The 27,415-nt window shown below is 42.9% G+C and overlaps 3 protein-coding genes across 10 annotated transcripts in view; all 3 read right to left on the bottom strand.

Moving 5' to 3' along the window:
- PXK (PX domain containing serine/threonine kinase like) overlaps nucleotides 1–12,360 on the bottom strand; it is a 75,108-nt gene extending 62,748 nt beyond the window's left edge. For all 4 annotated transcript variants that reach the window (XM_061195457.1, XM_061195455.1, XM_061195458.1 and 1 more), the window contains exon 1: nucleotides 12,174–12,360. In XM_061195457.1, the coding sequence (XP_061051440.1) occupies nucleotides 12,174–12,275 (102 nt within the window). In that variant the 5' untranslated portion in view covers nucleotides 12,276–12,360. The remainder of the gene's footprint in view (nucleotides 1–12,173) is intronic.
- A 1,555-nt stretch (nucleotides 12,361–13,915) lies between these two features.
- Nucleotides 13,916–19,957, bottom strand: HTD2 (hydroxyacyl-thioester dehydratase type 2). The gene has a single exon (XM_061197072.1). It carries the CDS (start codon nucleotides 19,850–19,852, stop codon nucleotides 19,346–19,348), a length of 507 nt encoding a protein of 168 aa, XP_061053055.1. The 5' UTR covers nucleotides 19,853–19,957; the 3' UTR covers nucleotides 13,916–19,345.
- RPP14 (ribonuclease P/MRP subunit p14) lies at nucleotides 19,866–26,693 on the bottom strand. Of its 5 annotated transcripts, none has more exons than XM_061197074.1 (6): nucleotides 26,284–26,693; nucleotides 23,643–23,761; nucleotides 23,458–23,542; nucleotides 21,005–21,081; nucleotides 20,480–20,558; nucleotides 19,868–20,027 (listed from the first exon to the last, which is right to left on the bottom strand). In XM_061197074.1, the coding sequence occupies exons 2-6, from the start codon at nucleotides 23,717–23,719 to the stop codon at nucleotides 19,971–19,973; spliced, it is 375 nt and encodes a 124-aa protein (XP_061053057.1). In that variant the 5' UTR covers nucleotides 23,720–23,761; nucleotides 26,284–26,693; the 3' UTR covers nucleotides 19,868–19,970. The 5 variants fall into 5 exon arrangements, with proteins under 5 accessions (XP_061053060.1, XP_061053057.1, XP_061053059.1 ...); XM_061197076.1 differs by having other exon boundaries at nucleotides 26,565–26,693; XM_061197075.1 differs by having other exon boundaries at nucleotides 23,643–23,740; nucleotides 26,565–26,693.
- Nucleotides 26,694–27,415: the final 722 nt, after the last annotated feature.

Genomic DNA, 27,415 nt, shown 5'->3' with positions numbered 1-27,415 from the left:
TTAAATTTTATCAAATTTAAGTAGTCCAGTGGCTACAGTACCATTATAGACTACTTATTTGCAGATATAAACAGATATTTATGAAAATGTAAGCATACTAAGCATAGTGTTATAACTTGTTTTCCCACTTAATATAACATGAATTTTTTCCATTTTAGTAACTGTGCCTCTGGATATTTTTGATGTCTGCATCTGTGCTGTCCAGTATAGTGGCCAAGCAGTGTGTGGCTACTGAGCACCTGAAATGAGGCTAATCCTGGAAAATACACACCAGATTTCAAAAGCTTCATATGACAAAGAGAATGTAAAATGCATTAATAATTTTTATATTGATAACATATAATCAATGACAGTATTTCGGATATAGTGGGATATAGCAGGATATAGCAGGCTATATTATTTACATTAATTCCACCTGTTTCTCTATACGTTTTTAATGTGGGCTACTAGAAAATTTTAATTTACACACATGGTTTGCGTTATACGTCCATTGGACAGCACTGCCCTAAGGCCTCCACTATACGTAATGAATTAACTCCACTCCTAGCAGCCAGAATGGAAGAACTGAGAAAACAGTCACCCAACTCAGTGTCTGGTTCTGCGGCTCAGGGAAGGACCGCTAACTTGTCCTTGGCTAGGCCTAGGCTTTGTGGAGCCATCATACTGGTGTGGCCGTAATAACAGATCAGGTTGGCTATGGCTCCCGACTGTTATCTCTTTCATTCAAAGTCCACTAGCATCATACAAACCTTCGTTCTGCTGCCCCCAGTCCTATGGCCTGGAGCAAGTTACATACCCTCTTTGCACTTTACTTTCTTCCAACTGAAAAATGGGAATAATAACAAACTCAATTCAGAGTGGTTATGAGAATCAAATGAGAATCTAGAAAAGTCTGGCAATTTCTTATAAAGTTAAATATTCACTTAGCATATGACTAAGCAATTCCATTCCTAGATATTTACCCAGGAGAAATGAAAGTATGTCTACACAAAGACTTGTATGTTCACAGCAGCTCTATTCATAATCAGCCCCAACCTGGAAACAACCCAAAAGTCTTCCAGCTGGTGAATGGATAACAAACTGCGGTACATTCATACAGTAGAATACTACTCAGCAATAAAAAGAAACATGCAACAGCATGGAGGAAGCTCAAAGCTTTATGCTAAGTGAAAGAAGCCAGACACAAAAGACTATATCCTACAAGATTCCATTTATATATGACATTCTAGAAAAGGTGAAACAATAGTAACAGAAAGCAGATCAGTAGTTGCCAGGGATCAGAGGGAAAGTACTGACTGCAAAGAGGACCAAGGAAATATTTGGAGTGATGAAAACGTTACACAGTGGTTACATTTACATTTGTCAAAACTTATCAAATAAGTAATGTAAAGCACTTAGCACAAGGCAGGGTATATAATAAGTGCTTAAACAATGTTAGCTGTTATCATGACAAGTATTGTCTAAAACCAAACTTAGACTCACGATCTTCCTGGGAAGACCAGGTACCCCTTGCTTACCTTGTATTATTTTTCTAATCATTTCTAGTGCCTCTTTTTCCCTCCCGGCCCCTACCTAGCAGACTTTTCCTCTGATGTGTTCCTGCTTCTGTTTCTACCTTCTCTCCCTTCTGCCACTGACCTGAGATGTGGCCTTTCTAACTGCACTGCTTCGTTATCACCCTGGACTCTGTTCTCCCCTTCCCTCACCCTTTTTACTGAACCTCGAACACCACCAGCAAACTAAGCTTCCTAAAATACCACTTTCTGCCACATATATGCTCAAGCCCCCTCACTGCTGTTCAGATCCCTTAGCCTAGCATCCAAGGGGCCCCACAATTGGCTCTAGTCTCCCTTTTCCATCTTTTTTTTTTTTTAATTTATTTATTTATTTTTGCTGCGTTGGGTCTCCGTTGCTGTGCACGGGTTTTCTCTAGTTGTGGCGAGCAGAGGCTACTCTTCATTGCGGTGTGCGGGCTTCTCATTGCCGTGGCTTTTCTTATTGCGGAGCATGGGCTCCAGGCACGCAGGCTTCAGTAGTTGTGGCACGTGGGCTCAGCAGTTGTGGCACACGGGCTTAGTTGCTCCAGGGCATGTGGAATCTTCCTGGACCAGGGCTCGAACCCATGTCCCCTGCATTGGCAGGCAGATTCCCAACCACTGCGCCACCAGGGAAGTCCCCCTTTTCCATCTTTTACTCCACACCAGAATCCTCCACAGTAAATCCTTGTGGGATGAATGAACAAATGAAGGCAGGGACCAAGTCTATCTTGCTTAGACCTACATCCCAATGCCTAGGATAGTGCCAGGAACACAGGGGCATACTCACAGCAGTATCAGCTGAATGAACTAATGACCTCCTGCAGCCTGCAAATGCATCCTGACCTCAGAGAACATAGCTGCTCATTCTTTAGTTTTTTTAAACTGAGATCCTTATGGTGGATTAGTAAGAGTTTGGAACAAGAGGAACAGCTAGGGGCTCTGGAAAGTGTTTCAGAATTAATGTGTTAAAGGCTATAAGGCTTCTGTTTCTATTTCTACTTTAAAAAAAAAAATCTGTCAATAAATAATTATTTAAATATTTTCTCCCTTTAACTCAAAACAGGCAAAGAGCCTCCAAGTGTGCAGCATGCAAGAAGTATGGGAGGCACCACAGAGATCAGATGAGGGTGTGCATCGTTTAGTTGGTTTATCATAGTTTTGACCATTACATAGCTTTTAAAATTATTTTGTTCTTAGTCGTATATGTTTTTATTTACACCCATAATGGACCATGACTAAAGGCAGGCTTAAGGAATGCCAATGGCAAAATATGACTTAGTGAGAAATTAGTGAGAAATACAGGAAGTGCGAATCATCATAAAAATGGTTATTCTGCAAATTGTCTGAAGAAACTCTTTATCGGTGCCTTAAGTTGTATTCACCTTATCACAATTCTTACTGTCTGTAAGATTTCAGAAACCAGTATAATTCTGATCCCAAACATTAATATAATTTTCAAAAATGTGCTAATCTGAATAAAATATTTTTTAAATTTAAAATCACTTCCAGAGGAGGTTTTCACAATTCATTATTACTATGAAAAGAGTTTGCGAGTTAAAAAAGGCCTGGGGAGGGATTTCCCTGGTGGCGCAGTGGATAAGACTCCACACTCCCAATGCGGGGGGCCCAGGTTTGATCCCTGGTCAGGGAACTAGATCCCAAATGCATGCCACAACTAAGAGTTCGCATGCCGCAACTAAGGAGCTGGCAAGACACAACTAAGGAGCCCGCCTGCTGCAACTAAGGAGCCTGCCTGCCACAACCAAATAAATAAATAAATAATGAAAAAAAAAAAAAAAATATATATATATATCAGTTAAAAAGGCCTGGGGACAAGAGAAACTAACACAGCACTGTGAAGCAATTATACTCCAATAAAGATGTATTTTTTAAAAAAAGGCCTGGGGAGTGCTGATTTAGAACAAGTTCTCTGAAAGGCTCTGTTAACCCTTTCCTAGTTCCCACAGGAGGACCTGGGTTGAACCACGCCCACTTTGCCCTCCCTGCTCCAGGGCAGACTGGCACGTTCTTTCTTTTTTTTTAAATTTTATTGAAGTATAGTTGATTCACAATGTTGTGTTAATTTCTGCTGTACAGTAAAGTGACTCAGTCATACACATATATATTCTTTTTCATATTCTTTTCCATTATGGTTTATCACAAGATATTGAATATAGTTCCCTGTGCTATACAGTAGGACCTTGTTGTTTATCCATCCTATATATAATAGTTTACATCTACTAATCCCAAAGTCCCAATCCTTCCAGACTGGCACTTTCAATACATTACTTCTTCTTTGGTTTAGAGGTCTGCCACCTCTACCGGGATATAAGCTCCCTATTTCACTCATCTTTTTACCTTAATACACAGCACAGTGCTTGGCACGCAGAAGACTCTTCATAAATGCTCATTAATGTTCCCAACATCTTAGAGGCTTTCTGACACGGCAGAAACTGTATGCTTCATTCACAGAGCAGACTGCATCCAAGCCCAGGATATGCACTCCTCTTAGGGGAAAGGAAGACAGCTGGGCCACATAGAATATAAATGCATTTCTCAGGAAGCAGCGTTCTGAAAGATGTCAGCTGTCCCCTACCCCCACAAATGTCAATTAGCATGGTCACTTGTCACAGGAAGTGGCAGGAAAAAGAACAAAGCAGAGGGCGATTTTATTTTTTCACCCCGCTGCCAGAGGTCAAGTGTGTGTGAACTGACGTTGGGATTCCTTTGGCGATGAACAAAAGCTGGGATGTGAGGAGTTGAAATGAGCATTGGCCAGGGGCCTCCTCCCTTCAGGCCTGGCCTCCGGGAGCTCCTCTGCCAGGCCCGCAGCTGAGCCCGTGGCCTGCCCACTTGCTTCTTCCACCTCTTCTGCCACCTCTGAACACCAACAGCCAGCTCTGCTGCCAGGCAGGCCCGGTAAGGAGACCCTGTGCTGTATCTCAGAGCCTGGCTGTCACAGCGTGTCCCTCCAGGGTAAAAGGGAAAAACAAGCAGGGGTGACAAGGCAGTGGGAGTGTTCTTTGAGACGTTACTGGGTTTTTTGCTATTTGTTAGCAGTCACAGTTGACAGTGAGACAAACTTTTAAATAAATAATTTTCCTTTTTCCATTCAACACCTAAAAAGTACTAGTGCCTAAAAAGTTACTAGTGCTCTAGAAAATACAGAGGTAATAAACTACAACAAAAACAGTGAGATCTGTGTGCTGAGCTCTGTTCAGAACGCCCCGTGTGTCTGAGCTCAGTTAATCCTCACAGCAGCCCTAGCATCCTCTTACTATCCCCACTTCACAGATGAAGAAACTGAGGCTGGAGAGATTAAGCAAGATCATTAAGGCACTGCCCCCTCCTCAAGTTATTTACAGTTTCACGTGTGTTGGAAAGGGAGGGTATAAATAGAAAACAGGGAATAAGAAATAATCAGTGTAAAATGCTTGCAACTTTCGGACAAATAAAACTGAATGGGAATTTCAGAGGAAGGAAATCACACTCAGCTTGGTAGGTAAGACGGTAGGTAGCAGTCCACAGGAAGGGTTTCCTGAGCTGCGCCTTGAATAAATGCATTCATTCAACAAACTCACGCATTCAACAATACTTACCGAATGCTTACTATCTATGTGGCAGGAACATGGTTTGAAACTGAATCAAAATAGCAATACATAGACATGAAAGGCTGGATTTCAGATTAAAAAAAAAAAAACACCTCAAAGAGAAAGGCATCCACATGGGCAGAACAAGAGGTCCATGTGGCCCTTTCCATCTAAGGAGTGGGAAGGGGCAGAGGTGTGCCCTCCAAGCACAGACCCACTTCTCCACCCTCAAAAGCCTGAGAGCGCCAAGAGCAGGGCCTCTCCCCACTGCACCCCCAGAGCTGACCACACTGCCCGGAAAGAACCGGAGCTCGTGAAGGACCCATGGGACAAATGAGCGCAAGGCTGCTATTGAGTGTGGTTATCTACCTGGTCACGGGCAGAGATGCCCAGAGCATGACAATGGGCCCCCAGCCACTCCCTGTGGTCTGCTGGGTCAGTGGGTGCCATCGCACTGGCCAGACCCTTACCCTGACATTAGAGGTCTGATGTGAGCAGGCCCGCCTCGGGCTTCATTCCCCTCTGCTTCTGCAAAGAGCAAAGCCTGCAGGACTGAAGTCCCTGCCCAGGAATCACTTGTCCCCTGGGGAAGGGCAGGCTCAAAGGAAGGATGGATGAACAACACTCCTTCCCTTTCACATCTCCAGGTGGTCCTCAGACATTTTTTGATTCAGGATTGTCCCACAGCAATCCTCCATTCATTCCCTCCTCCCAGCACCCCAAAAAAGCCTCAGCTGAATTAATGAGGAGAAATGGCCTGTTTCTGATGAGCCATGTCAAAGAAATGTGGGCAGCCTTGTTTGGATATCATAAACAGAGGTGCTGTGATAAGAGGCAGATCCGAGGCCCGGGCTTTCCAGCACAGCGCCCTTTGCCCTTCCCCTGTGCACTCTGTCTACTAAGTCACCTGGCATGCACACCTACATGCCCCAGGCAGGCTGTGACTAAGAGCAACTCTTCACAATAACAGGACATAATTCATCTACTGCTCTAGATACAGCTGACCCTTGAACAACAGGGGTTTGAACTGTGCAGGTCCACTTACACGGGGATTTTTTCAGTAAATATGTACTGCGGTACTACACCATCCGTGGTTGGTTGAGTCCTTCAATACAGAGGGCTGGCTATAAAGTCACATGCAGATTTTCCACTGCAAGGAGGGCTGGTGCCCTAACCCCCGTGTAGTTCAAGGGTCAACTGCAGTGGGTTTTCTTAAAGTAGGCTGTATGTAGGAATTCCCTGGCAGTCCAATGGTTAGGACTCCAAGCTTTCACTGCCAAGGGCACGGGTTCAATCCCTGGCTGGGGAACTAAGATTCCACAAGCCGTGGGGCGTGGCAAAAAAAAAAAAGTAAGGGTATATATGGTAGTGCAGCACATTTTTTTAGATGCACATCTCTCACCAACTGAAATAAGTAACTCTGCAAGTTTACAGTTTTCAAGATTTTTCCAGTGATTCTAGCCTGAAGGTCCACAGCCCAAGAGCAGGCTTCAGGTCAGTGAGGTTCTGAGAGGTCATATAAACGTGTGTATGACTGTTTATGGAGAATTTGTCCCTCTGATGAGATCCTTAAATGAGCTGGACCCAAAGAGTTAAAGGACTCAGAATATATCCCGAGGTTAGCATCCTGCAATGTTATAAAACTTTCCAGGGTGAGGGTTAAGGGGTTGGGGGCTTCTTTTCAGGGTAACAAAAATGTTCTAAAATTGAGTATGGCGACAGATGTACAATTCTGTGAATATACTAAAAGCCATTGAGTTGTATACCATAAATGGGTAAACTGTATGGTATGTGAATTATATAAAGCTGTTACACAAACAACTTTCCAGGAAGACTCCTGTTACTCTGCAACGGATTCCCTAAGCTAACATTATGTTAATAAATACCTGTTAGCCACAAAAATGTAACTACTGGATTATTTGAAGACATCGATGACAACAGAATTCCCTTTTGCTTTCAACTGTACTCTTTTAGTAAGCAGGAAGAAACACGTGATATCTTGATGTTTAGCTAGAAATGGTCAAATTTACCCCAAATTTGGTGGTCAGAAAGTCAGCCAGAGACAAAATGGCCAAGCTGCCTAGACTCTTCCCCCTGCTGAGGTCAGAGTATTTACCCAAGGTGAAGTACTTGTTCCTTAGCCCTGAGTCAAAAGTTTCAAACTGAAGAAACGGGGCCCCCATCATCACCTGTGAAGAAGAGGCACACCTTAATTTCCCCAAACCATGTGCATGTCACCCATGAAAGAAGTCACGGACAAGGATGACTTCCAGGCTCAGGGGAGAACAACGGGAAAAGCCTCTTGCTCTCCATCCACAACGCCCCACACACTTAAGCACTTATGAGTTCTAAAACAACGTCTGGGTCCAGCTCTGCCCTTTTCAGGGTGGGACTGAAAGGAGCTTCATTTCATGTGAAGCTGCCCGGAAACTGCTAGCACTACCTGCCTGCAGTGGAGAACGGAGGGTTTGTTTAACTTGCCCCAAATGAACCCATTTAGGCATCCAATCAACAACCTGTATTTTGAACAATCTCAAGATCACAACCCACATGGAAGCTGTGTACACATGGGTGGCTGTTTCCACTATTCCCCCGGGGGAGCAAAGCAAATTATCTTTTCACATAAAATAAACCTTAGCCCCAGAATCCTGCATTTCCTTCTAGTAACTACAGCCAGGTTCTTATTTGTATTCCCACAACAAGAAACCTTTCTAGTGGGATGCTCCTCGAAAGAGGTGATGTAGGAGAATTGAGTCCTCAGTCCCTAAATCAAGCTGCGAAAAAACTGACTTCTTCAATAGGAAGAGAATGAAGAAGAGACTGACTCTACAAATTAACGAATTACCAGTCTCTAAGCTTCCAACTCAGTTTTCCAACTGCACCCATCATGGGTTTCAAGGACAAGCGGAGAGAAATATATAACCAAGTGGAAGACCAGTGATTAGATTCCCAGAAAACCACTACTGTTATCTTCTTATAATGTGTGCAAGTGCTGCAAGTTAACTATCATACTGTCTCCACTTGTCTAGGCACACATCTCCAAAAAAACTTTCAAAATTTTCAGTATAAATTGGAATTTGAAAGAAATCTCCAAATAGCATCTCCAAGGGAACCCCAGATGGATTCTTATATTGAGCACTGGATTGCCTTAAAATGTCAGGATCTCTAAGGCAACGACATCTCCTGTTTTGGCATCCCATTTGAACAGGTATTCTAGTGATACGTGAATAGAGTTTAAAAGACTATTTAAAAAGGTCACTGATGAAGAGGCTGAAGCTCATTAAACCAAGTCACAAAACGAACTTTAAAGTATCTGTGTTATGACAGGTAAAGATTCTGGTTGACTTGTATACACCTTGGAAGACAGAAGATCTCAGAATCCCATAGAACAAAGCTCCATGAAAGCAGAAACGGTTGAGTTCACCACCAGATCTCCAGCTTGTGCCTGGCACTCAACTAGGTGCTCAGTACATTTCTGTTGAAGGAATGAGTATTGTTGAATAAACAAACTGTGCAGGAATGCAGTTTCCAAAATCAAAGGTTCAAGGTGAGATCCATTTTCAGTAAAGATCTTATCATGAAATATTATCTTTTCCACAGACTTTTAAAATACTCTCTGTTATGCCTCAAATACCACTGAAATTATCTTTTGTTTCTCAAGAACAAAATGCACCAAACACAGAATCAATGGGCCCTGATTCAGATGAACCTCCGAGAACCTTTTTCCTTCCTAAAAAGGAGGAAATGGAGATTAAGAGCTATGGCACTACGGCACAGTCACCAGCAAAAACCAGATATGCGTATTTGATAACAACCTTCTCCAAAACTGGCAGCTTCCTCTGGTTTCTGTTTCAGCTAAGTAAGCATTTTTCTTCAGTCTACTGACTTTAGAAGTTTTCCCTTTCGTTTAGTCAAGAACTTACATATTTCCTTGTCTTCATTCTTAATGCTCCCAAAGTTTCCCACAATTTACCTGTGTGGCTTTTTACCAGAATCCCTTTTGTCAGGAAAATCCTTCCCTTTCCACCCCCCAACTCCCCTTGCTGAAAGCATCCCTAAATACTGTCCTTTCTTATTTTATGGAAGCTTCATTTCCTTGCAGCAGAGGCCTGGTCTATTTCCTGAAGCTAAATTAATTGGGCTCCATAAAAGTGAAAATACAATCATTCAAACCACCTTCAGGCACAGAACCACCTATCAACCTGCACCTTCCGCCAGTTGCTTATCCCAATATGCCTTTCTGGTGGTGACCTTGTGTTCCCTTCATCCTTCTAGCATCTGTATTTTCCAATCCACAGAATTTTCCCCTCCCAAGTCCATAAATCCTAAATCATAGGTAACAAAAAATTTTCTGCTATAAATCCTGTTTCCCAAGGCTAAACAACCTTGATAAATGAAAGCAACCACGGACAGAAATTAGCTTACTTGCAATAAAAATGCATTAATGTGTTTAATCCTTTTCATATATGGCGCCATAAAGTGAATAGATGGAAGAAGGAAGGAATGCACTTTACAAATACTTCATAAAGATTATTTCATTTGATCTTTGTAACAACTGTGGAAGACAGGCAGGGCAGGCATTTATTACCCCCATTTACAGATGACGAAACTAAACATCAAAAAAGGTTAAGTAACTTGCCCAACCAATGGTATCACATGACTAGCGTCAGCCCAAATCCATATTAAAGTCCTGCCTCTTCCAACCCAAAGGATGTCTACTATGTACCCTCTCTGTAGGTTCCTGTCCTACAGCCAAGGAGCAACTTCCTAGAGATTCGGCATTTGAAAGGGAGGACGGTCCTCTGACTTTGGGGATACCATCTCTCTTCAGCTAACAAGCCAGAAAGCCACCTTCAACCTTCCCAACAGAAAACAATGCCTTTTTCTTCTGTAGACCACTCTTAACAACTACTTCTTTCCAAAACAATTTCCAACAGTTCCTGTTTTAAAGGGACTTACTCTTAAGGCACTAATAGTCCAAAAAGTTTGCATCACATATCATTTTCTCAATAAAGTTCAGGGCTGATGCAATACTTTTCACTCTTAGATTTTACAGCTAAAATGACAAGAACACAAAACAGTCAAAAATTAAACAAGACAATGTTGCATTTTTTTTACTCCACCACATCTGCCTCTATGTGTCTCCTGTGAGTCACTGTCTGTGTTCCGTCATCATTATAGGAACTGCCATTCTCTACCCTAAATTATTTTACTTTATTACTTAAAGAAAATCTCTGCAATAAAAATGGAATCCTACTACATCTTTCACCGCCTTGCTGCAGCACTCACCCCTTAATGCAGAACCTCAGATGTCATGTTGCTCCAATTTTTATCACTACCATTTTACACAAACAGAAAAAAAGAGGAAGTAAGGTTATAATTCATTTATTTATTCATTCAACAAACACATGAAATCCTATCAGACGCCAGGAACTGGGACCCAAAAATGAACACAAAAGTGTCGCTCCTCTCACAGCCTGGTGGAGAGGTAAACTAAAGAAGTAAATACAGAATAAACTGATCAAGGTTAAGGTGGAGGTGAGCACATGGCTTGGGGCAGTGGCCATCATGAAATGCTTTCTGGAAGAAGTGAGCATTTACAAGCATCTCTCTCTGGACTTTCAGTACCAAATAAGCCTAAAAGACTCAACCCCACTCCCTGGTAATATTCCCTGGTCAATAGTCAAGTAAAAAAATCTAATTAAATAGCAGAATTTATTCTTGACTCCCAGCCCTAAATTTCAACCCTTAACCCCTCTCTATTCCCTTAGGCACAAACTACAGAGGCGTTAACAAATTCTGTCCTATACAGTGCCTTCTCACAAGTCTGTAGAACAGGATTAAAGATATGCACAATGAAAGAAAATGTACTTTAAAAATATATGATCATTTTCCTAACTGGAAATGAACACTTTGAACAATACAAGCCCTACAAAGCATGGCTGTCGGAAGAGGAAACTGAGGTTAAAAAAAGTCCCACTTTAATACAACAGAATAAAAGGTCTCTTTGAAGTCGCCAGAACAGCTTGAGCAAAAAGAGAAACAGAAGGCTATTGTGGGGCTTTAGCCTCCAGATGATGAACCCCAAACGCCCTGCAATGGTAAACAAACAAGCCTCTGAGCCAGAATCTGATTTGGGAACCTAACAAACATTACAGTTTAAGGAATCTCTCTCTCCCCATTCATTATTTCCCAAACAAAGTCCCACTGGCTGGCAGCTCCTGTTTTTTTGCTTGTTTCTGGGTTTATTGCTTGTAAATTACATTGTGCTTTTCAAAAAAAGTTACAGGTAAATGAAAACAACCACGGTTTTAAAGACCCATAAAAGACACTATATGTAACAGAAATGAACTCTGCCTGTGTCTACTATGAGGACCTATTACTCCTTTATGCTACTCCAGTGGATTTTAAACTCAAATGACTGCTACCACTGCCTGCTAAAGAGCAAGTTACAGGAGGGAAAGAGCAATTTCAAACACCTGCCTCAGCAGGGGCCCAGACCGCCTCCCTCACCATCTCCCCGTGCCTCGGTCAAACAGCTGACCTAGAAATGGGGCTGCAGACCCCGGCCACTGCTATCCCAACAAGGAGGCTCTAAAGTCACACTTCCATTTGGCCCGGCACACCCTCATCCCCACCACTCAGATCCCCAGCCTAAAGGAGGGAAACTCAGCGGCCCCAAAGAGGAGGAGATGGCTGGCGGAGGGCAGAAATGGATGAGAGGGTCCTGAGTGGTCTCTTTACTCCGCCGGCCCGACGTGGGCCCGGGAATCCAACACCTCCCCCAACTCGGAGTCCCTTTCTAGGGCACCGCCGAGTCCCTCCCACTCCTTGGCCCAAGGGGCTGCGGTTCCCACCCTCGACCCCTCCGGACTTCAGCGACCGCTTGGGCCCCGGGGACCCTGGCCCAGGAACGACGCCACGCCAGAGCCGTCTCGGCCTGGGCCGCCGACCCCTGCCCCGGGCCCCGCCCGGCCGCCCGCAGCCCTCTCAGGGCCCGGGGCCGCCCCGCGCCGCCAGCCCGCCCGCCCGGTGGGCCGCGCACCGTGTGGGACTGCAGGCTCTGGCTCGCCTCGATGGCTGCTGTCAGCGGCACCGTGTCGTCCAGCAGGACCTTGCCGGCCGGCGGCTTCTCCATGAAGGCCATCCCGGAACGCCCGTCCACCACCGCCTCGGGACCAGGGGCAGGAACCAGAGACTCCGACTCCCGTCGCCCGCCGGGATCCGCCGCCGCCGCCGCCGCTGTCAACACGCGCCGCCCCACGCGCCGCCGCCGCCCGCCGGGCCCTCGGGGTCCTAGCGCCGACCTTCCCCCTCCGCGGCTGCTGTCAACACTGGCAGCCCTTTGCGCCGCCGCCTCCCGCGGGTTCCTAGCGCCAAACTGTCGCAGTCATCGCTGCCCTGGACCCGCGCCTCCAAGTAGCCGCACCGCAGACCCGGTACCCTTAGCACCGGGCCTCAGATCTCGGGGCAATTCACCCTAAGCCATCATCACCTCCAGAGGTCCTCAGAGCCGAAAACACCGCGTCTGGGGCCCTGCGGTCAGGAACCCTCAGGCGCAAAGATCCCAAGCCTCTCGCTGATGGGCTTTTCGCATTAGGCCCTCAGAAGCTGGACTCTCAGTCTCGACACCTTTACACCTGGACCTTTCCCATTCAGGCCTCCCAGGTCCAAGGACCCTAAGACCCAGAAAAAAAGGGGCTTCAGGATGTGACCCTCAGTCTGTGCCCTGCAGACCCAGAAACTTTCTAAAACAAACCCCTCAGATTCAGGTTTTATGGGGAACTCGTGAACCTGGCTCTTCAGACCCAAGAACCTAACAGCTGGGCCCTCAGGATTGGACCCCAGAGTTGGAGCCAAGACTCCAGCACCCTCAGACCCAGAGCTCTTTGAACTGGGGACCCTAAAAATTGGGTATTGGTCCACAAACTCCCAACCTCTACCCTTTGCCCCAGCTCTTAGCTCAGCCCACAAGGCCTTCAAACTTGAGAACTCTCAACCTCAGGCTTGCGGTGGTCAGTCCCACTGTACTGGCTCCAAGAACCTCAAACCCAGAGCCAGAGAACTCTGCCACCAACTTCTCAGCCCCAAATTTGCCCCATCTGCCTGAACCCAAGGCCATAATCCTGGCCCACCCACAGTGCTGTCTCCCAGGGCAGCGTCCCAGGACAGTGGAGTTAGACTTGGAATTAGATGACCAGGATCTTCAGGGCTCCAGGACTTACCAGCTGTGTGACCTTGAATTCGTTACCCAACCTCTCTGAGCCCCAGTCCCCATCTGCAAAATGGAGATAATACTTTTTGGAAGGGTTGATATGAGGAATGCAGTAGGATGGGAAGGGGCTCAGCACATAATAAAACCTCAGACAGTATTAGTTTCTTCCTTCCCCTACAGTTCAGAATGGAAGTTTCTAACTCTTAAATTTATCTTCCCTAAATTTCTACATTTCAGACAACAGAACAAAATTTCTTGGAAACACCACCACCGCAATCTGACATCATAGCACAAGCCCAGACAGTATCTAAAGGGTACCCTCCCCAGATCTCAAGCTTAAGGGGTCTGTTGGGCAACTCCAAGTGGCCAAGTAGCCATGACAGACTGACTTAGAGGCCAAGACTCAGTGGAGAGAGAGATATGAAGAGGGAAACATGGAACTTCATGATTACATCCTAAAATAATCAAAACTCTTCTGCATTCCATGTTTGTCCCAGTGTGTTTAAAAGCAGCAGTCTACTAAAACAAAACTATATATCACTTAGGGAGGGTTCAACTTTTTACTTCCATTTCTTTAAGGCAAATGGGTTATTTCATTACCAGAATCACAGAAACCAAAATTCTGCTTTAATCATTATTCCTATCATGTGGGCTGATCAAGACAAGGCTCTTCTCACATACCGCTGGTGGGAGTATAAATTGGTCCAACCTTTCCAAAAGGCATTTATGCATTCAACAATTATTTACTGAGTACTTAAGCATGTAATAGGCCTGGCACTAGGAACTGGGATTTGACAACACATATCAAGGGCTTTGAAAATGTTCTCACGCAGTAATCCCACCTCCAGGAGAGTATCCTAAGGAAATAATCAGAGACAAGTGCAAATATATAGCACTCAAGGATAAATATCTAACAGGAGATTGGACAAATCATGGTACAATCATAAACAGAATATTTTGCAATGATTAAAAATGAGATTATCAAAGGATGTTGAATGATGTTGGGAAATGCTCTAGATATAAGTAAGTAGAAAAAAGCAATATGTACATTTTATGATCCCAAGATTTAAAAATATATTTTAGGAAAAACACCAGAAGGAAGCCCACCAAAGTATTAACTGAGGGTCTCTAGCAAGTGGAATCATGCTTTCTATTTTTTTGTTTTCTTGCACTTTTCAAAATGTCTCTAGTGAAGATATTTGTATGATTAGGAGAAAAATAATGGTATTATATAACTGAGTTGCAAAGGTCATCAAGCCTGTTGTCTTCCTTACTATGAAAATGAAACTGAGAAACCATATATTTGATGAAATGAAGCCACAGACTAACTCTCAATCTAGTCTTTCTCATTCTCTAGAAATTCTTGACTAAAGTAAGCCTCTCAGAATAAATACTAAATAGATCCTCTGGAGACCTGGCCCCAATCCTATGACAGTCTCGCTATCCATTTGGCTTTTGAAGTGGCTCATACTGAAGGTGGGGCAACTCCTCAGTCCAGAGCTGATCTGAATCAAATCAACTTTGCTTCCAGTCTCATGCTGGGTAAAGCAAATGAGGTATGCAGTACCTTAGTTGTTGCCACATACACTACTCAGGGATGGCAGGGGGGAAAAAAATTTACATTCTTGTATGTTGCCAAATGTTTAGATGGCCCACAGGTTATCTAACAGCTTGACATTTGGCCAGACTGACTGAAGATAATGAGTTTTAGTGAGGTTGCTTCTAGACCTGACAACTGCTCTACAAATCAAGACATAGAAGCTTGTGAAAAACTCAGTGCTTCCTAAGCAGCATCCCCTCCCAACTCAGAATGACTTTTTCTTTAAACATTCATGATCTGGATAAATCAAACAACTCACATTTGATCTTTCTTACTTCCCTTACGTGTTATTTTCCATCACATCACAGAGGAATTTTGCTCAGCATTTATAAGGTCATATGAACTGTGGCGTACCTAAGAGCCACCCTAAAAATTGATTATAGCCTAGAAATCGATGGCTTGTGGAGCCTTCTATTAATCCTGTTCTATTTATGTAGTGTCCACATTTGTCTTGGGTTTTCTTACAATTTTGCTCCAACTCAAAATTTCTCTGAAGATGTTGAGAATTCTAGTCTCTGCTGTGTTTATAATCCATATGAAGAAAAGCCAAGAACAAAGTAAGTGAAACATCTGGGACACTGGAGATATTCAACTGCAGCCCAAGAGTAATTCCACAGCACTTGCATTCTGTTCAAATAGAGCCAGTTAATAAATTATGCCAGTACATGAGGCATTCAGAGTGGCACAACTGCTCAGTGACTGTCAACCTTTGGTAGAGTATGTTTTAATATAAAACCTTAATAGATGTAATTTAGTAGCTATTTTCTTTGGGAGTAAATTGGTCTCTTAATCATACTCTGAGAACATAGAAGAAAAATGACTAATAATTCAGCACAAAATGAAAACCTGTGGTTACCTAAGAGGTACGAATGTGCATTTAGCAGTTTCTTCTTTTTCTAGCTGAATACACAAGATGAATGGTGGCTGTGGTGAGGCTTTCTCCCTGCTGCTACTTAAGATTTGCTGCTCAGAAAAAGAAATGAGTGGCACTTCACCAATATGGAAATGTTTCTAATAGAATATAAAAATCTGTTAAGCAATTTTCCAGTACATTAGACTGAAATTGCTTAAGATGGGTATATATTTATGTGGCAATCAAACATTACATAAATTGCAGTCTTATAATGCCCCATGTGGAAAGTGCTAGTACAATTTGGCCTCATATTTTATGTCAGTACTTTTGTACTCACTTCCACTTGTGACCCTGTACAGTCAAAGCCACTTCACAATTACCTGGGAGAGGACTTCCTGATTTGAGGGTCACCCATGCTTTCATTAGAAGAGTCATTCTTTCTGGCAACTTGTACAGAGCTCAAAATGAAAAAGCCAACCAGCTAGTTTTTGTTAGTCAGCTTTAACAGACCATGAGAGGTCTGAGAATCTTGGCTCTGAGTAAAAATAACAAGTCATCGTGTACAGAGAAGTATCCCTAACTTCTTGCCTGCTTCTCTATTCCAACTTTTTATTGGTTTACAAAGATCACTGGTTTACAAAGACCATGACATCTACTGAGCACAAAAAAAAAAAAAAAAGGAAATGCTCATATTGAGAAGCTACTTTAAGTTACAGAGTATTAATCAGCTATCCGCCAGATCTGACATACATCCCTCCCCACCATACTTGACTTGCACATGATTTTTCATTTTTAGAATAACTCTTTCAGTAATTCTGCTCTGAAGACAAATAATCACTGAATGTCAGCTTAGAAAAAGCGTAGGCAATAGGTATGGGTAGAAGCCATCAAGTAACAGCAAAGAGGAAAACACTACAACTGTAGCAAGGGAATAAGATCTAGAACATTCTGAATATAAGCAGAATTATATAGAATGGTGGTTCCAAATACTTTACTGCCACATAACAAGATATCATTATAGAAACTGAAAGTGTTCCAGTATGGGAACATTTTAAGACCCACAGGGTGATGGAAAAAATGCCCTGGAGCCAGGCAGGGCTGTTTGAATCCCAGCTCTACTGCATACTACCTGTACAACCTTGGGCAAGTCACACCACATCAGTCTGTTTCCTTGCCTATAAAATGGAACATTAACTTCATAAAACTGTTTAAAGGATTAGAATTAATGTAGAAAATTGGCTTATCATTGAAAGAATGGTAGCTTATAGTATTAATGATACATTACACTCTACTTAGGAACCCATGCTTCAGGACTGCTGCTAAGTCCCAAAGAATGAGTTCTGCAGGAGTACACAGTCTTAGTTTCAAGTCTCTATTTTGTGACTCAAGTTCCCCATTTTGTTTTTCAATGTCACATCAAATTTTTGGCATGTATAGTGTTTCACCTATAAATACACCTTCTTCAGGTGGATCTAAACCTGCACATGCTGTCCATTTTGAAACTCATGATAATGGCATCCTTGCTTCTCCCTCTGATTTTGGTATTTTCATCTCACCAACACAAACTAGAGTATGGTACAGTATTAAAGTTTAAAATACTCACTTTATTTATACACATCACTGCCCTCTAGTGACTAGAATAATTCCTTCTAGTAATCTAACTGATACCCTTGATGTAAAACAATAAATAAAAAATCTAGTTACTCATCCACCAGCAGAAAGAAAAAATCTTTTTCCAGGAAATGTTGGTTTATGCAACCAATTAAACCTGATCTTACCTTCCTGATCAAAGCATCTAGCTGTGGTCTGAGCCACCATCGAAAGCTACAGAGCACAGGTGGACCACCTGTATGTTCTACCATAGATTCTTGTCTTAATAGTGTTGGCTATGTTGGGCATGACCAGTTAGTAATAACACATAGGCACATTTCCTCTCTAATACCCATCAACTCTTAAGAACTTGGCCTCCACAGTGTTCCTTAAATGGTTTACCTTATAATTTTTTAAATAAAAGCATATATTATTTACATAAGGGGGGGGACCCCACAGTATTTTCAAGGGAGAGATTAAAAAAATCTGGATTACTAAAATAGGAGCTTTGCAATCAAGATCTATTCCAAGTTTAGAATACCAATAGAGATTGGCTGACATCCTGAAAGACTGGTCTGTTCTCTAACTTTTGGCCAGTTAGCACCAAACTCAGGAAAACCTCTAACCTTATTCACAGAAGAGAATGGGCAATAGTAGTAGCTACTGTTTATAAGCTAGACTTAGTGCTTAACTATTTGTATCTGTCACCTCCAACAATCCCGTGTGGTAGGTGTTTTTATCCCTGTTTTATACATGAGACCAAGAGAGCTTACATAACTGAGTCCAAATCTGCACATAAGCCCTCCTCCAATAACAGGAAAACCATCTGAAGAGCAAGTGACACTGAACATTGAACAAATTACCATCTTGGTGTAAACAGTAACAAATTACAATAAACTCTGACCCAGAAACTGCTGAAGAACAGGATCTAAGAATATTTACTGGTAAAAGATAGGTGTTCAAAGATGACCTATCTTCTATTGTTGCCTTCAATAATTAAATGCTAGCTAGTTATAAATTCAGTGAGAAACTTATTCTACACAGATATAGGTAGGTTTATCTTATCCAAATGCAAATCTAATCAGGTTTGAAATCCTAAAAGTAGAACATTAAGCTAAATGATAACTCTCCCAATATTTTTTGTTTTTTTTTTTTTTTAATGGCACCTCATGGGAGCCTGGACACAATGTCCAACCTTAGAATCACCTATGATTTTCTTTTTTTTTAATTAATTAATTTATTTATTTATTTTTGGCTGCATTGGGTCTTCATTGCTGCACACAGGCTTTCTCTAGTTGCAGAGAGCAGGGGCTACTCTTTGTTGTGGTGCGTGGGCTTCTCACTGTGGTGGCATCCCTTGTTGCGGAGCACGGGCTCTAGGTGCAGGCTTCAGTAGTTGTGGCACGTGGGCTCAGTAGTTGTTCCTCACAGGCTCTAGAGAGCAGGCTCAGTAGTTGTGGCGCACAGACTTACTTGCTCCACGGCATGTGGGATCTTCCCGGACCAGGGCTCGAACCCGTGAACCCTGCATTGGCAGGCAGATTCTTAACCACTGTGCCACCAAGGAAGCCCACCTCTGATTTCCTCTCGTCACTTTTTTTTTGGTTTTTTTTTTGGCTGTGTCACACAGCTTGCGGGATCTTAGTTCCCCAACCAGGGACTGAACTCGCACCCATGGCAGTGAAAGTCCAGAGTCCTAACCACTGGACCATCAGGGAATTCCCTATTTTTTCAGTTTTAGAAACCTAGACAGATGATAAATATACTTAAGCCTGTGTGAAGCATAAGGCCAAAGCATAAGTGGACAATGGAACACCCCTCTACCAGCTCCCCTCCACCAATGTGGGTTTATGGGTCTATCAGCCCCTCCTTGGTGAAGAACAGCAATCCCTGTTTTCCTCAGAGGCTCTTCAATAATAGTAACACTGATGCCTGAACTTGCATCTTTAAAGACATATTTCAGGATGTGGGAGCTTCTGGGACCATAACTTTAACCCATCCTTCCATAACAGTCTTTTTACTTTCTAGTACAAAACATGACACTGCAATAATAGCAAGGAACCGCTTCAACTTTTTCACTTCTGCAGAAGCTAAAACAACTTCCCCAACATATAAAGGGGCTGGAAAGTTAATTTCCTGGGAAAGAAATACACAGCCTGGCCCTGGCATTTTAGTACCTAGGAGAGCTGAAATAAGTCCATTGATCAAAACTCCATGTACAATCGTCTTTCCAAATCTGGTGTGTTTTGCAAAATCTTCATCCAAATGCAAAGGATTGACATCCCCTGTTAATTCTGAGAAGACAGCCACATCCCTCTGTGTGAAGGCCCTACTGAGCTCAGCCCGGTCTCCCACTCTGATGTGCACATGCTGTAAGTGCTGCCCGTTCAGCACTGCTTGGTTCAAGCAGATACTCCTCTGAAGCCTACCCCACCAAAGGCGACGGCTGGAAATTACTGGGAACATCCTCAGAGGTCTCAAATTCCATCAACAGGAGCTTTTAGGCTGCTTCAGTCTTCAAACATTATGCTGGCACCAAAATGTACTTTTGAGAGTGAGGAATACTTCTGAAATTGAAGACTATTCAATTCAATACTAGTTCTCTACTGTTACCAGATAATGCAAGGAGAAATGGAGAAACCTATAAGAGAAAGAAAAAGTTTAAGGCAGTATCAGGAGAAAACTGTACTGCAACACAGGACAATGTAGAAACATGCCCTATTCTATAGGATAAGGCAAACTGAGGCAGTAGCATTTTAAAGAGCATCCTGAGAGCTAGCCTTAGATAAATAAGTGGTCATGATAAACTCAGAAAGAGCATTCCAATACATTAGGAGCTAGGCATGAAGCAACAAAAGTTAAGACTTTTCCACAAGTGTTCCAAGTTTTATCCCCAAACCTCCCCCATACAATTTAAAACCTAAGTGCTTTGTCTCACATTTTTGTAATTAATAAAGTCCTGAATTTTCCCCTCCCAGCTGGATGACGTTAACCACACTAGATTTATGCAAGCGCCAAAATGAGACACATATTAATAAGTAGTTTGGACTACTACTCAGCCTCATTTGGAATACGTGAAGGAATGGTCTTTACCTGAATCACTCTGAAAGCACATTTCTTGCCTTTATAGGATCCTAACAGGGTCAAAGAGCTCCATAATTTGACAAGACCACTACGGAAAGATCAAGAAAGCATAAGTAAAGATTTGTCCCTGCAACATCTCCCTAGTACTTTTGTTTGTGATGGTCCAGAAAGTAGTTTCTACCAGAAAACCTATTTAAAATGAGAAAACTTTAAAAATAAAAGCACAGTTATGTCAAAGGCAAAGAAAAAAATGAACCTCAATCAGGAATGTTTCTAAAATATACACTTCTGAGTTTGCAACCATGACTATCAATTGGGAAACACTACAGTTGTAAGCAAATCACAAGTTTGGCTCTCTAGGGTGTAAGTTCCTGGTGGATGAATGTTCATATTCTCCCCAATTTAAACTTCCAAAAGCTGCTCGGAGTTCACAATGACAAAATTCTTCTCATTCTCAGAAGAGAGCACTTTTGCTCTTTTTTTGCCATCCGTCTCTCTGCTGTTAAACTAGAAGTGTTCCACTGTCTGTCGTACCTGCTGCATATTCTCAAGATGGCTGACAAGGTCTTCTCCTCATAGGTTAGAATGTCCAAGGGTAAAGCAGCATCAACCTAAGTATGAAATAATGCTGTTAGCAGACTATTATTATCATCATTACTCTTGAACGCTAATAACTAATTCTGTCAACTGCTTTTTTTCTCCAAAAAATCAGTATTTTATTTAATGGTGCTGGAGTACTGGGCCTGCTTTTTTATAACTTCCCCCTGCCTGGAACATTCTTCCTGTACCTCTTCATATTGCTAAGGCCTCTTTACCCTTCTCAAGTCTTCGTTTAAATGGCTCCTTCCTTGATTCCCAAGATTAAGCTCAACTGCTTGCTACACTCTTTCACATACAGGACCCACATACTTCCTATTTCAAGATACTCATCATTCCTGCCATTAATTGTTCAACATGGTTTCCTACTAAAATAACCAAGACCATGAGGCAGAAGCCATGTCTGTCTGTTTACAACTACATCCCCAGGAACCAGGTTTTATACTTGACATACAGAGGGTGCATGGATTTTATTTTCTCATACTTTTTATTTTGAAAAATTAGAGTCACATGAGATTGCAAAAAAAATGTGCAGGAAGATTCCACGCACCCTTCACTCAGCCTCCCCCAGTGTCAACATCTTGCATAACTACAGTACAATATCAAAACCAGAAAACCGAAATTAATAAATCAGAGCTTATCCCAATTTTGCCAATTATACATGCACTCATATTTGTTTACACTTATATATGTGTAGTTCTATGCAATATTACCATATAGGTAATTTAATTCAAGTATTACCATTATCAAGATAAAGAGCTATACCATCACAAGGCTCTCTCCTTCGACCCTCTTTACAGCCATACCCACCTCTCCTCCTCATCCCTAAACCCAGGCAAACACTTATCTTTCTCTAGATTATATAATTATGATAATTATGTTATTTCAAGAGCATTATATAAATGGAATCACCCAGTATATTACTTTTTGGGATTGGCTTTTTCACTCAGCATGATTCTCTAGAGATTCGGTCAATTTGTCAGGTGTATCTATGGTTTGTTCCTTTTCATTACCGAGTATATTCCACAGTATGAATGTACCACAGTTTGTTTAACTATTCACCCATTGAAGGACACATGGCTTATTTCTATTTTGGGGCTCTTACTAATAAAGCTGCTATGAACATTTGTGTACACGTTTTTGTGTGGACATAAGTTTTCATTTCTCTGGGATAAACAGACAGGTATGCAATTGCTGGGTTGTACGGTAGTTTAAAAAAAACTACCATAGTTTTTTAAAGGAAACTGCCAAACTGTGTTCCAAAGTGGCTGTACCATTTTACATGCCCACCAGCAATGTATGAGTGATTTAGTTTCTCTGCATCCTCACCAGCATTTAGTGTTATCACTATTTTTCATTTCAGTCATTCTGCTAAGTGTGTAGTAATGTGTCATTGTGTTTTCAATGTGCATTTCTCTAATGGCTAATGATGCTGAACATCTTTCCATACATGTGCTTCTTTGCCAACTGTACACCCTTTTTAGTGAAATGTCTGTTCATATCTTGTGCCCATTTTTAAGAATTTTTTTTTGTATTTTGGCTGCGCCGCACCATGCCACGCGGCACGCAGGATGGTTCCCCAACCAGGGATAGGACCCGGGCCTCCGCAGTGAAAGCGCCGAATCCTAACCACTAGGCCACCAAGGAACTCCCACTTTTGCCCATTTTCTAATTGGAGTGTTTGGGTTTTTTTCTTTACTATTGAGTTTTAAGAGATCTTTATATATTCTAGATATTAGTCCTTTGTCAGATATGTGGTTTACAAATATCTTCCCCCCAGTCTGTAGTCTGTTTTTTAGCCTCTGAACCAAATCTTTTGCAGAGTAAAAGTTTTTAATTTTGATGAGTGCTTGACAGATTTTAATTTGATAGAATATATGTATCTGGAAATAATTTCCTGAGAATCATCTGTCTTTGTTCTCTCTTCAAAACTCTACTTGTTTTCAACTGAATGCGAAAACAGACTACTCAAAGTGCTGGTCTGTGATAAGGAGCTGCACCGGAGTGGGAATCAACAGTATCAGTGAGCACACCATTTAGTCCAGCTCAGGTTTTTTCACTGGAGACTGTCTCAGTAAAGGAAACGGTGTGCTCATTTACATTCTGGTACAAGCCACAATAAGCAAAAAACCCCAAAAAACCCCAGCAGTTTGCAGGTTGCCAGTCTATACCATACTTTGAGTTGCACTACACTAAACATTTGTCTAACAAGTTCTTGTCAACTAGAAGGCATATGAGAACAAACCTACACAAAACTCATCACTTCTGAAAGTCTGCTTCTGCAATTTCAAATGTGGTTTTAAAGTTTTAAAATAATGTTGGGAAAAGTGTCCTTTCACTATGTCTTACAAAGACCTTAGGAGTGTTCAAACTACCAAGCGATTCCATACCTCTCCAAACAGGTCCTTCAGGGCTGAAATAAGCAGCTGTTTGAACTGTGCAGCATTCAGTCCAATGCCATGATCTTGAAATTCTCTGTAAAAAATATTTTTAAAAAAATGCATTGCATTAAATTTCATGCTATTCAGATTCATAAAAAAGCAGTAGAAAATAAAACTCAGGAGACTGAACTTACAGGTGGACTTTCATGTAGTGATGCTCAGAGGGATTTTTGTAAACTATTCTTTCATATGTGGCAGCTGGGGCTGGCATCTTTTCCAATGCTGATCACACCTACATGAAGGGTCAAGGGGGCTAGAAATTACCAAGATACAAGCTATTTTTCACTTTTTTAATGAGAATTTGACCTATATGATTTTTTAAAAGAACTCTTAGTACAATAACTTATCTAATTCTGGTCAAACTGATGTTACCCATACAGACACAATGGAAGTTTCTATATTTTATATATGCCAGACCACCGTACTCTTATTTAATCCCAGCAAACATTTTCCCTTACTGAGTACCCAGCTCTGTGCTAAACACTTTACATGACTTAGGTCATGTCTTCAAAATGATCCCATGAGCTAAAAGCTATCAGTACTCCCATTTCTGAGAAGAGAACACTGAGGCTCAGATAGCTAACACCTGCCCAGAGGCACACAGAGATTCCAACCACTCCTGAGCTGCCTCAAGACCACTCTGGCATGATGCCTATTCATGCAAAAAAAAAAAAAAAGTAAAAAGCATAAAGGAGTAAAATCTGGGACCAAAGACCCTCTTCTTATTTACTCTCAGTCAACAGAGAACATTAACAGAAGAATGAGGGGTGGTAGTTCTCCTGGCCTCCCCCCACGTTGGATCTGCCTGTTCTCTGTCTAGAAGCCAGGCCTGTACAGGGCTATTTGGCAGCCTTGCAAAAGACTGAGCTTAAACAGCAAAGGTCTTAAGAGGAATTCTGGAATGGACACTCAAGCCATTTCTAACAGATCTGGAACTTTCAAGAACTCAGAACATGCTAGTCCCCCTGTAGAGAATCCCTGTCCTTTGGCTCCACTCCTACCTCACTCTCACTCTGGATAGTTCCTACTCATCCTTCAAATTATAGCTTAAAGTTCACCTCTTCCAGGAATACTGCCTCTTCAGGGAGGTCTTCTGTGACACCCTAAGTTAGGTTCTCTTGTTACACAATCTCTTAACATTGTCTATTTGTTTAATATCTGGTTCCCCCACTAAAGGGACCAGGAAACTGAGGCTGAACCAAGGAAAGGGACTTTTCCAAGGTCACATAGCTATAGACCAGCATTTACAAAAACCTCTCTGGGCCCACTTCCAACGACTCCCAAATGATGACCTCAAGAGAAAATGAGAAGTCAGGGTCAGGCAGGTACATCCAACCATCCATTCAACAAACACGAATATTTACTGAGTCTGGCACAGAGTATTCAACACTTTCTGAATACAGGATTGATCAAACGGTGGTAGCGTGAGGCCTGTATGTTCAAGACTATCTTTGGTTTCAGGACTGCAGCAATAGTTACCTGGTGCTTCTTTCCCCATCACCAGAGTCTCCCCGACTAAAGGGGCAAGGAGAACGGGACCCTCAATCATTCCATTCATTGTCCGGCACACGATAGGTGTTTTTTAAGTGTTACGGACTACCTTAGAGGAGTTGGCTGCTTGAGGTAGGGGAGTGAGACTGGACTGGGGCTTAAGATGCCAATAACAACAAAGACTTCAGGACTACTCTGGAAATGGATAATGGTGATAGTTGTACAACAATGCGAATGTACTTAATGCCAAAGAACTGTACAGTTAAAAATGGTAAATGTTATGTTATGTTTATTTTACAAAAAACAAAAAAAGACTGAAGGAGCAAGTGTTTATTGAGCAGTCACCTCTGACAGGGCTGAGCCTCAGGGTTAGTGATAGCTCTGCCCTCTGCAGGTTGTCCTGAGACTAAAGGAGATGATGCTTGTGAAACCCTCCCTACAGTCCGGCATATTCACCAGGCTCACCAGGAAAATGTGAGCACTTCCATGGTGGCTGTCATCATCATCTTTGAAGTCAGCCTTTTTGGTGGCTGTAGGGATGCTCATTACCTGATCTACTAGTAATAGGTGTCCCTGCTTCCCTCCCCAATCTAGTCTCTACAGCAGCCTGAGTGACCCTATTAAAAACCATCCAAGACACATCATTCCTCTGCTCAAAACCTTGCAAAGATTCCCGTTTCACTCAGAGTAAAGCCAAAGTGTTTACAGCCGTGATCTGTACCGCTGGTTCCTCCCACCACCTTGACCCCACGTCCTCCCGCTCTCCCCTGCTCAGTCCCACCACACAGGCCTCCTAGCTCTTTCCCTCCCGCCTCTGGGCCTCCCTCCTACTTTTCCACATGCTGTAAATACTCTTCCTCCAGATAGCCACATGGCTCATTCCCTTGCCTCCTTCATGGCTTTGCTTAATTTCATTCCTCCATTTATTCCAGTGGCATTTAGATCTAATGTCATCGCCCCCATGCCCCTGCTCTACTTCTTCCTCATAGCATTCACCACCCTCTAACATAACATAACTGTGAAATTCATTTATTCTTTATTCGTACTTCCCTCCCCCGCCCTATTAGAATATGCATTCCAAAAGAAACAGGCATGTTTCTCTTGTTCTCTGATGTTTCTCGAAAACCTAAAACAATACATCGCATACAGCAAGCATTCAATATATAACTTTGGGAGAAAGTCAATGATTTAAAAAAAAACCAGAACCCTCGATCCCGTACTGTTGGGCACTTAAGTGGTTTTCAACTTTTTTCGACTAACGTCCGCCATTGATTTAGCGCCCACCTGGGAGCCGGGCGCATGCGCTCTGCACACGTGACCCGTTCGGTCCTCTCAGCCGCCCTCCGCGACTGAGACCGCGTTGTAGAGAGGCCCGGGGAGGTTCGCGGCCCAGCCTCGCCTTCAGCCCTTGGCGTCCGCGGCCGAAGCGGTAGGTACCTCTGACCACTCCTCGCTGCCCGCCGTCCCTCCGCTTGCGCATGCGCCCCTGGCGCGCGCGTCCATACGTCACCAGTGCGGCCAACTGAGCCCACTCCCGGCAAACAGCCGCCCTGCTATCCGCCTACCCGCTCTCCGTCGGACTGGTCTGCCGCCTCCCGGACTCCTATTCCCTGCAAGAATCCACCAAGACTTGGAGCTCCCCCGAAGCCTGCGGCCCGAAACTCCAGGGTGTTTACGTTTGGCTCCTCTTTGTCCCGCCCCCGGATGCGTGACGTCTAGGGAGGATATGACGTCACCGCGCGAGGTTCTCCTAAGGACCCAGGCGTGACTCTGAATCTGAGACTCGCCATGCTTAGTGCCTTCTAGTGCCCACGCCGCAGAAAGCCGTGTGCGCAAATGTCTGCATAGGGTAAGGGACTCAGGGCATGTTTATTGTGCCCGGGAGCGTGCTTCGTAATCATTTATCTATGCCTTCATTCGTTCAAAAAATTTATATCTAGCGTCTCTTCTGCTGAGCATCTCCTAAATAAAGCAATCCCCAAGGACAGAACCGGTTCTCAGTGTCTCTTGTGGCTCCCAGCGCACAGTAGGTGTTCTGTCTGGGTTGACATAAAAAAACCCAGATGGTCCTATTTCCGAATGTAAGCCAAGTTTCATCTATTCGTTTATTGAGTAAGTACTTGCTGAGCCCCTATTATGTGCTAGGCACTGGGAACAAGACGATATGGCCTCTGCACTCGTGAAACATATTGTGTGTATTCAACAATCAAGTGCTTACTTTGTGCCAGGTACTATGCAAAAACCTTTATATATGTTATCTCATGGAACTCTCACACAGTCCTAAAGTGACTATTATTACGATCATCCCCATTTTACAGAGGTGGAAACTGAGGAACAAGAGGCTAAGTTACTTGCCCAAGATCACACAGTTATAAGTGGTGGATTGGGCCATCTGACTCTAGATGATTCTCTCCAC

This window comes from Eubalaena glacialis, chromosome 7, assembly GCF_028564815.1.
Source record: "Eubalaena glacialis isolate mEubGla1 chromosome 7, mEubGla1.1.hap2.+ XY, whole genome shotgun sequence".
Classification (NCBI taxonomy): domain Eukaryota; kingdom Metazoa; phylum Chordata; class Mammalia; order Artiodactyla; family Balaenidae; genus Eubalaena; species Eubalaena glacialis.
The sequence above is the reverse complement of the archived record's forward strand: the minus strand, read 5'-3'. Positions and strand labels throughout refer to the sequence as shown.

Bases quoted from the DNA above. Each gene is read 5' to 3' on its own strand.
- RPP14 (XM_061197074.1), bottom strand. From the start codon at position 23,719: ATGCCAGCCCCAGCTGCCACATATGAAAGAATAGTTTACAAAAATCCC. The intron at 23,543-23,642 runs GTAAGTTCAGTC...TATTTTTTACAG, and splicing joins CACTACATGAAAGTCCACCT to AGAATTTCAAGATCATGGCA. The intron at 20,028-20,479 runs GTAAAGACCATT...TTTCTCTTATAG, and splicing joins GTGCTTTCAGAGTGATTCAG to GTTTCTCCATTTCTCCTTGC.
- HTD2 (XM_061197072.1), bottom strand. From the start codon at position 19,852: ATGTTCCCAGTAATTTCCAGCCGTCGCCTTTGGTGGGGTAGGCTTCAG.